The sequence below is a fragment of the Nicotiana tabacum genome, chromosome 18, assembly GCF_000715075.1.
Source record: "Nicotiana tabacum cultivar K326 chromosome 18, ASM71507v2, whole genome shotgun sequence".
Classification (NCBI taxonomy): Eukaryota; Viridiplantae; Streptophyta; class Magnoliopsida; order Solanales; family Solanaceae; genus Nicotiana; species Nicotiana tabacum.
Genome location: NC_134097.1, coordinates 117,566,806 through 117,577,363, shown reverse-complemented (window position 1 = coordinate 117,577,363; position 10,558 = coordinate 117,566,806). Strand labels below are relative to the sequence as shown.

The 10,558-nt window shown below is 35.1% G+C and overlaps 1 protein-coding gene across 1 annotated transcript; it reads left to right on the top strand.

Moving 5' to 3' along the window:
* The first annotated feature begins 3,513 nt into the window (after positions 1–3,513).
* Positions 3,514–8,982, top strand: LOC107799934 (serine/threonine-protein kinase D6PK). The gene is made up of 3 exons (XM_016623074.2): positions 3,514–3,797; positions 4,966–6,919; positions 7,926–8,982. The coding sequence occupies exons 2-3, from the start codon at positions 5,175–5,177 to the stop codon at positions 8,782–8,784; spliced, it is 2,604 nt and encodes an 867-aa protein (XP_016478560.1). The 5' UTR covers positions 3,514–3,797; positions 4,966–5,174; the 3' UTR covers positions 8,785–8,982.
* The last annotated feature ends 1,576 nt before the right edge of the window (positions 8,983–10,558 follow it).

Sequence of the window (10,558 nt, the reverse complement as noted above, 5' to 3'; positions counted from 1 at the left end):
TGCTACCAAGGATAGAAATCTTACCTGAATTCGGTGGCCGCATCCCACTTTCTGGCCTACTATCCATTGCCTCTAGTTGCCTGTGTTTTTTGTGTTCTTCCATTTTCCCCTACCGTCTTGATTTCTGTGGGAATTCCACCACTTCCTAATCTCAGTCCCCTTGAGTACAGTGATTTTCCATCACAGTCTTTGCTATCTCGTGTGCCCCTATCAGCTTTTGATTTAGGCACTTTCTGGATAGATGACCTAGTTGGCCATACCCTTTGCACATGATACACTCCCCCTTATACTCAATTGGTTGTTTGTGCTCCCCAATTAGCACCGTCGTCTGGAGGGGTACCTTTATGGGTACTTGGATGCAGATCCGTTCATATCCACCTCTTAAAGTGGCAGAGGTGCACATATCAATTTTCAATAGCTTGCCAACCCTTTTCCCAACCATTTTCAGGATCTCTTTATCGTAGAACTCCGTAGGCAGTTGGGGTAGTCGGTCCAAATGGCAGTAGCTTGGATTTTAGACTCTGTGGCATGAAATTTGGTTCTCAATTCCTAACAGAGAGGAAATATCCCATGTTGAACCATGGGCCTCCGTGCAGAGCGATCTTCATATTCTCTTCTTTTTCGAATTTGACCATAAAGAAATCCCAGCCCAGATCTATGAGGGTCAGGTGTTCTTTGGGGTTCCATAAGTGTTGCAATTTCTATTTTAGGAGGTGGTGTGGTACTTTTTTCCCAAAATCTTAATGATGATAGAGAATCGCCAAGGGTGGTAAAGTCCGATTTTTTGTTTCCGACTAAGAATGATAGGCCCAGTAGTGTTGTTAATCTTGATTAATTCAGCCACTGCCTCCGTTTTGTGGCACTGAGTATGGTATACACTTAACTTTGTCAAGTTTTTTTCTAATAGTATCTCCTTAAAGGCGTTCGTTTTTTCTTTTGAGTTGGTTCAACTTCCATTGGTATTGAACTAGTGTCTGGTGGGTCGGAGGGTTTTAGTGCAGGTGGTGGTATTTGGTTCTGTGCGAGGGGTGGGGATGGAGCCATCTTAGGGGAAAGAGAATAATTGTAGAGAGAGTTTCTCTCTCTATCCGATCGAGGGAGTATTATTCAAGTTGCTGATGCACAGGAATTTTTACCTCATATAGCAAAGGTATACACCCTATTTATTATAAACCAAAATTATTTTAAAATATTAATTTCTATAGCTACCTTTTATATCTTATAGCAAAATAGGTATTTATGGTATACGCTACATTGAGGCATGAAATACGCTATTTATGTTTTTTCTCTCTCTTTCTTTCAGTTAACACCCGATTCTCTCACAAAATCTCAGCAAAATTTTTCTTCTTTCTCTCTCTCTCTTCCTTCTCTATCTCTTTGAGCAAAATACCGGTGAATTTTTTGAATACAGCCGAATATTACTGTGTTTTGTGATTTTTTGTTGTTTGAATACAGTCAAATTCAATACGGTAAATTGAATACAATGTATAATAGTGAATATATGTGAATTGAATACAATGTATACAGTCGAACTGAATAGAACGGAATACGCCCTATTTTCTTAATTTTTTGTTGTTTGAATATAACTGAATTCAATATAGTGAAACTGAACACAATTCAATATTACACTTTCCGTTATTAAACACCTGTAATCACTATTTTTTAAGCGGATTCACTGTATTTATAAACACATTCGCGCGAATACATGGAATATATAATTAAACATCTGTAATCCTTGTTTTTTAAGTCACTGTATTTATAAATACAGTCGCACGAATACATAGAATATAACAGAATAGGAGCGAAATTTAGAATTGATTTTGTTGAGTTAAATTAGGAGCGATACACGCTAATTGATCCTCTTTCCATTATTAAACAGCTTGAATCCCCTGTTTTTAGGCGAATTCCACTACTAATTCATGAATACAGTAGCGCGAATACAACGAATACAGTCGCGTAATAACTAAATAGTAGGTATAGGAAGTAATTATGTATATGGTAGCTATATGAAATAATAACTAAATTTATTAAAATAATTTAGTACATTAGATCATAACTTTATTAGATTAATATTCTGTTAAATTATTCGCGCATCGCGCGGGTTCTAACACTGGTATAAAGGGAGGTTGGATCTGAATTTTTTCACAAGAATGAGTTGCACTTTATTATCACCATAAGATAAAATTCCGTATATTCTCATTTTGGTAAATTTATCTCTGAAATGGTTCCATAGCCTGTATTTCAATTGAAATATTGCAGCACAACATTTTAACACCCCCCCCCCCCAAAACCCCCGAGTAAAACCAATAACAAAAAGGTGAACATAAGCAAAAATAAAAAAAGCAAGAACAAAACATAAAAAGGAAAAGAAAAAACTTAAAAACAAAATAAGTAGGACCCGTTTGACCATAGATTTTGTCAAAATATATTTGGTTTTTTTTTTGTTGCAAATATATTTTGTTCATAAATTTTATCCATATTTTGCAAATTCTCAAAACGTAAAACCCAAATCCCAAAAACCAGTTTTGGCCCAAAATATTACTATTACATTTTTTTAAAATTGTCCCAAACTTTTGTATTTCATAAAGAGCTCACCATTTATTATTTTATAATAATGCTGCTTCGTCTTCTCGGTCATCTGTAAAGTATTTATGTAGTTCATTATAAAAATGATAATTTTGTATCAAATTTATTTATGTTAAGGACTATGGTTTCCGATAATATAATGAATGTTATTAATGAAGGTACTGTTGGGTATTTGTGATAGTTTTTAAAACTTGTGGTATAAGTCATATTTCATATTTTTTCAAAAAAAAAAAAATTAAATATCTTTTGAAAACTCATGTCCAAACATATTTTCATCTTCAAACCAAACTTTACCCGAATCACATTTTTCAAAATAAATCTGAGAATCTATGGCCAAATGCTAGCTTAATTCTAGTAACCTCCCTATGTCTCCTCGTTCAAAACCCCTCTTTACCACAAATTAAGGCAGACCAAACAACATATATATTCATCATTTTAATCCGCCCTTTGAAACTAATTCAAGTTTAAATAAATTATTTTTTTTTTCAAAAAAAAAAATACATGTTCAATTTTTGTTCTTATTTTTGAAAATAAATTTAGCTGCCCCAAAATTCATAGCGCGAGTGTGCAGCTGCTTCAGCATATCGAAATCAATTTTAAGGATAATTTCAAAATTATTATAGTAGTAAGTCAACTTCTTGCTTTAACAGTACAACATTTTTATTGTCAAAAGTAAATAAATCAAAAATTGGGGAGCTCTCCCATGAAAAGGCGGAGCTAAAATTGAAGTTTATGTTCTGAATTTATTATTAAATTTGTGCTTCATTTTAAATATCGAGTTTGTAATTATATATATATTTATAATTTTTAATTTTTTTAAAAAAATATAAATATAACATTTAAGCAAAAATTAGTGGTTCCTCCAAGTCCAAACACGATCCGTTGTGATTTTCCTCCGCGCATATATACAAAAGAGAAATATGAACAGTGTGACTTCTCGTGAAATTTCTTGCCAGCACAACTCTTTTTGTTTCATTTCCTCTCTTTCTTCATTCAATTTCACCCTCTTTCTCTCGTGATCTTCAAAGCTTCTTTTTGTAATAATCGGCTTGTGGATTTTCCTTAACTTCCATTGTTTTCTTCAACTTAATTCATCCCTGTATCTTCAACCTTCTCTCCTTTAAACGCATAATATACATTTGAAATACTCCTACTTATCTTCCCAGTTCAATGAAATTTTCAGCTCTCCCTTTGCTTTGATCACTTTTCAGGTTGCTGTTGCTCCTTCATCCCTTTCTATATATATTTTTTTTTCATTTTCTAAATTTTTGCACCTAATTGTTATGGTTATGCATGATATATTGTGGACAATAACAAGCTTAGGTTGTTTTTCTTCGTTTTTAAAATGTTTACAAGAGGCCTACAAGTTGGTTATGTTGTACTCGTAGTCCCAATTTATGTGAGTGTGTTTGACCTCCCATGTTTAAGAAGAAAAAAAAAACCTTTAAAATTTATGATCCAAAAAAAAAAAAGGCAGCCCAGTGCACTAAGCTGGCTATATGCTGGCTCTGTGGTGTAGAGCAAATCATAATATTTATGTGACTATAAATTATTTCATTAAGGTAAAATAAAATTTTTGAAGTTAAATTATTTTTAAATATAGAAATGTGATATTCTTTTGTGATGGACCGAATAAAATGGGACAGAAGGATGTATTATGTTTTTCTTCTGGTTTTTGCTATTTGTTGATGAAGTTTATTTATTTATTTATTTTTATGTTGTGAGAATAGCTTTGTTGATTTGCCTTGTATTAAGTAGGAAGAGTTCATGTTATGCAATCTAATTGAAGATTAATATTTTGAATGTTTTTTGGCGTACCCACTTTTTCTCCTGCTTCTTTTGTGTAGTTTTTCAATTGAGTTTAAGTTATATATACTGTCAATATAAGAAATTTTTACACCATCATAATGATTGGATAATAACGTCAGTGGATCATTGATCATATATTACTCATTTTTTCTTAACTATGAATAAGTTTTATCTTAAATTTTTTGAACCTTTTCTTGTATAATTGTGAAAAAGAAATTAGAACTAAATTGCTTTAGCTTGTATATACAGCAAAGTACCAACCAAAGAAATAGAGATTTGAGATGAAGTAGAAAAATTGGTGAAATGAAAGAATCATAGCTATAGGCATTGATAAATATGCAAGAAAGGCTAACATATGTTGGAAACAAACTTGTGCTCAAAATTTGTGTTTTATATGTTCCTGGAGGTGGTTGTCATCATTATGTAAACTAACAAATTTATCAACATTTATTTGCTTTAACTTGTAAATAGCTGGCTGTAATTGCAATCATAAATAATGATGCTTACACTGTCTTAAAGTGTCCAATTTATTTATCTACTAATATTTCTGATGTTCAATGTTTGTATCAGGCGTTGAATGCTGGACGCAAGTACACAGTACTGTCATCGCTCTCGTTCATCTTTTGGAGTTGAATGGCACGCCATTTTGGAGGGTTTCTGATGTACTGTTTGATTTGTGTACTTCTTCGTCTTCATATTTGTTGGAAATGGTTAGATAGTTACCAGTGGATGCATTAAACTGTGTTTTTCTCGGTCTTATATATAGTTTTCTAGGAAGAATGGCTAGGTTGCCTGGTAGTAGTGAGATTACAGAGTCAATAGAGGGTCCTGCATCTAAACTGAATGAAGATGCGCAACTGCATCATCACATGACGCGTATGAAAAAGTATCGTATTGAAGATGATATTAATAAACTGTTTGAGGCGATAGAGCTTAGGAATATCGATAGGGGTGTGAGTAAGTCGAAAAGGGGTGTCAAAGATGTAATGAGCAAAAGTGCGATGAAAAGGCCAATGAGATCTAGCCCCTCTCGTGCTTCAGGTATAGGAATTTCTGAGCCTGTAAATTTGAAGCAGGCCTTGAGAGGATTATGCATCTCTCAAGCATCAGAGCTGGCTGCCCTGAAGAAGCAATGGTCAAAGGCATCCAGATTGTCTAGAGTCTCAGAAATGGGGGCTGTCAAGAGACTGTACATGGCTGTTGCGATTGAGGAGGCCAACAGCCCTGATCATCATGTTGATGGAGGTGTAGGGAATTTGGTGGAGATATCCCTCCTCCCGGAGAAGAGGATGTCAGATTCTTCACATAAAAGTCCTGAATCTGAGAATGTGACAGCTCAAGAACAATCTACTTTTGTCACTCATACATCCAATCTGTCCGAAAATGCAATGAAACATAAGGCAAGTAAAATACAAGCAGAAAGTGAGGCTTTTTGTCCGGCAATTGATATTGGTTACGGTTACCTGAAACAAGTGTCCGAGCAGAAGAAGATGCTCGAGTTACCACATTCTTCAACTGCCAGTTGTGCTGAAAAAGAGGAACTAGTACAAGATCAGGTGGTTCCTGCTGTAGATGAAGCTCGGACAGCTGCAATTGTAGCGGACAGGGAGCAGGAACGAGATTTGAATTTCGTGTCTTGCTCATCTGTATTCAGTGCAGGAAATAAAGTCATCAAGCCTCCTTCTAGCAGCTCAAGTTTGATGAAACCAGTTTTCAGAAGCAAAATTTTTTCTAAGAAGAAAGTATTATCTGCTTTTGTCAGCAGTTCCAAGCAATCTAATGGTGGAACTGATAGTGATTTGGCTTGTATTACAAGTGAGTTTCCTTGTGAGACACCTGAATATGCTCCGAGGAATAATCAGAAAGAAGAGGATAAGGAATCTCCAGATTCCTGTGGTGTAAGTAGCATAGAAGTTAGTTCATCTGCTCTGAAGTCTGGTGTTGCTAAACTAGTTCTGACCTCAAGGAGTTGTATCAGAGAAAGAAGTATACTTACAAAAGCTGATGAAAGATCGGGGTCAAAGGAAAAGGGTCAGATGTCTCATAGTTCGAAGAGTAGTATTGGAGATTATAGCAGCACCACAAGCATTAGTGATGAAAGCTATCTCAGTGGGTCTAGTCGCAGTGGTTATCGGCCTCATATGTCAAAAGATTTGAGATGGGAAGCTATTACTTGTGTTCTGAAGCAGCATGGAAACATTGGCTTAAGGCATTTTAAGCTGCTCAGAAAACTTGGAGGTGGGGATATTGGCAATGTTTATCTTTCTGAGCTAACGGGCACAAACTGTATCTTTGCTGTGAAAGTTATGGATAATGACCTCCTGATCGGCAAGAGGAAGATGACGAGAGCTCAGACTGAAAAAGAAATTCTTCAAATACTCGATCATCCGTTTCTTCCTACACTCTATGCCCATTTTACTAGTGACAAATACTCGTGTTTAGTGATGGATTACTGTCCAGGTGGTGATCTGCATGTACTCCGACAAAAACAACCAAGCAAGAATTTCCCTGAACAAGCTGCCAGGTAATATTTCTGGCTTAGGATACTTTAAAGAGGCTGAAGACTTATAAGAGTTAGAAGTGCCTTTAATAAGGGGAAAAAAGTTCTCTTAAACCTCAGAGTTTGGATAAGTGATAAGATACCCTCTTTACCAGTTTCCAGATTAATCTATTAAAGTTGTTTTTATAAGATAATTGGCCAACCAAAATAATTAGTTTGCATTACTGATTTTTGCTTTTTCCTGCTATTCCGCTGAACCAAAATTTGGTTTCTTGATTGCACATACCATAAAAATTGGATGAAGATCTTCATACCCTATAACTTTGGATCTCCATACAAATTGTGACTTGGTCAAGGGAGGTAATGAAACTACTTGTTCTAATGAGGGAGTTTCTGTATCTTTAAAGGGTCAGTGTGGCAATTTTTAGAGAACTTCAAGGGATCTAATCTGCCAACCAAAAATTTACTGCTCTTTCTTTGATTTTTTAACTTTTGTTTCTTCTCCTTTTTGGTCTTCCCATTTTGCCTCCTTAAGCATTGATCTTGTGTGTTTGGAAGAACTCTGTGAATTTCTGGTAAGTGTTGCTTTCAGGAGAAGACAATCAATATTCAGAGGTTGCTAACAGTACTAGTTAATATCAAAACATTTAGAGCAAAATGATAGAATGCATGTCAGTTGATTCAGTTCAATGTAAAGAGGGGAAAGGAGAAAAATGTAGCATTTTAGGAATACAAATGCTGAATTTATGTAGTGAATAGGTGGAAGTAATGAAAATGAGTTGCCATTTCTCTTGCATCCCTTCTTATAATGTTACCATGCTTGCATGTCATATCCTAAGTGGATACCCACTGTATATGGAGATCATTTTATGGTTAATTAATTTTCAAAGAAATGAGTTGGGATATGCAACCTGTGAATGAAGAAGGATCCAGTTTTTAAGGTGGATTTCTGTGATTTTGTTCAACATTTTAAGGCGAGACATGGTAAGTTATATGTTTCTGACTTTTGGATGTTATTTACTGTGTGCAGATTTTATGTTGCTGAAGTTCTTCTTGCGTTGGAATACCTTCACCTGCTTGGAGTTGTTTACCGTGACTTAAAACCCGAGAATGTATTGGTCCGAGAAGATGGTCATATCATGCTTTCTGATTTTGATTTATCTCTAAGGTGTGCTGTTAATCCTACATTGATGAAATCATCTTCTCCTGTCGTTGAGCGTCCAAAGAAGTCTAGTCCATACTCGGTATCCAGCTGCATTGATCCCTTCTGCTTAAATCCATCCTGGCAAGTATCCTGCTTCAGCCCCAGGTTTTTATCTGCTGCAGCAAAGACGCGTAAGCTAAAGACTGACCTACCTGCACAAGTTTCACCTTTACCACAGCTTGTTGTAGAGCCAACAAACGCTCGTTCCAACTCATTTGTAGGAACGCACGAGTACTTGGCTCCAGAGATTATCAAAGGAGAAGGTCATGGCAATGCAGTAGATTGGTGGACCTTCGGAATCTTTCTATACGAGCTTTTATATGGAAGAACTCCTTTCAAAGGGCCAGGAAATGAGGATACACTGGCCAATGTGGTTTCTCAATGCCTTAAGTTTCCAGAAAGTCCTACTGTTAGTTCTCATGCAAGAGATTTAATAAGAAGGTTGTTGCAGAAGGAACCTGAGAATCGGTTAGGAGCTGTGAGAGGGGCAGCAGAAATAAAGCAGCATCCATTCTTTGAGGGACTCAACTGGGCGTTGATTCGATGCTCAACACCTCCAGAAATACCTCGATCCTACGACTTGGCAAATGTCTTCCCTGATACAAACCAACAATATAAGGAGAGCAGCAAGTTTCAAAATGAGTTAAAAAATATAGGTGAGAATATTGAGTTTGAGATGTTTTAGCAATACTGTAGGTATGTAATAGGTTTGGTTTTTCATTTTAACATGATGTCTGTGATCTAAGGAACTAATTGATATAGGTCATACAGTGTACATGTTCCACAATAGGTAATGTTTCATAAAATTGTTGACTGGTATGTATCAAAGCAATGTAACCTGATGCTCAATTTGAATGGAAAACTGAAATGTAAAGTTACTCAAGCAAGGAATCAAATTTTCCTATTTCGTCATTAAACAAACCGCAATCATTTATCCTATCATCCGGCTCAAATAGGTACATCAAATAAGGAAAGGAGTTCTCATTTTCAAACTCTAAAAAATTCCAAAATAAACGGTCTACTCCTTACTCAAGTTTGAAGACGAAACAAGATTTCAGTGATTCCGTCTTCTATTAATTCTTTATTCAAATTCAATTCCAACAAATAAAATAGAAAATTCTTGAATGATCTACTTCCCTTTGAATGATAAATTCCTATATTTTCTCGTTTTACCTTTCATTTTCATTTCATTTGCATATAAGTGAGAATGTAGGTACAATGTATTTGTATCAAACATAAAGTTTAACTTTGACAAGAAAATAAATAAGTAAGAATGCATGTATAATATCCATATCCCTTCGGGGTCGGGGTAAGGTCTGCGTACACTCTACTCTTTCCAAACCCCACTAGTGAGATTCTACTGGGTTGTTATTGCTGCATGTATAATATCCACTAGCTTTTTCATCTATAATTTGAAAATGAAAATTAATAGAAAAAAGGTATAAAAAAATAAGAACACGTTAAAGATATTTAAAATCGCATGAAATATGAAAATAATCAATTTCTAACTAAAAACATATCGTATGAATTATAATCAAATATTTTTTCAAAAAAACAAACAAACAAATATGTCTAAGAAGATTAGGAAAGTACCAAAGGAACAACCTAAACTCTAAAGGGAACATAATTTTACGCTTCAATTAGAACTTTTTATGCAAGGCCAACCTCAAATTTACAACAATAAAAACGAAATTTCAATTCTGTTATAAAATAAAGACCGTAAAGTAAAGACAAGTATAGAGAGAAACTGGTATATTATTCGAATTCAAACTCATGTTCATAATGAACTGAAAACTCCTCTATTTATAGAAAAAAGGAAGCAACTGCGAGGCTTTTCAGAAGTAGCTGCGAGGCTTTTCTTGAGCTGCTTGTAAGCTGTCTGCATGAGCTGCTTGCAACCTGCCTGCATCAGCTGCTTGTAGATAAACTTCAATGGAGTACTAAATGGATAATCTTCTTCAGGAAGATTATCCATAGCGGAGTATTAAATGAACATCCACAATATAATATTTTCATAACACTCCCTCTTGGATGTTCATTAAAAGATAATGTGCCTTGTTAAAACCTTACTAGGAAAAACCCAATGGGAAAAATCCTAGTGAAGGAAAAAGAGTACACATATTTAGTAATACGCATTTCTAACTGCCTCAAAACCTTATAAGGAAAACTCTGCGGGAGAAAAACCTTAGTAAGGAAAAAAGAGTGCATCGCGTATTTTACTCCCCCTAATGAAAACCTTGTTTCAAATATTTGAGTCTCCGCATTTCAATCTTGTATATCATCTTCTCAAAAGTTGAAGTTGGCAGAGATTTAGTTAATAAATTTGTTGGATTGTCACTCGAACGGATTCGTTACACATCAATGTCACCATTTTTTTGAAGATCGTGTGTGTAGAATAATTTTGGTGAAATGTGCTTCGTTCTATCTCCTTTTATAAATCCTCCCTTCAACTAGGCTAT

Bases quoted from the DNA above. Each gene is read 5' to 3' on its own strand.
- LOC107799934 (XM_016623074.2), top strand. From the start codon at position 5,175: ATGGCTAGGTTGCCTGGTAGTAGTGAGATTACAGAGTCAATAGAGGGT. The intron at 6,920-7,925 runs GTAATATTTCTG...TACTGTGTGCAG, and splicing joins TTCCCTGAACAAGCTGCCAG to ATTTTATGTTGCTGAAGTTC.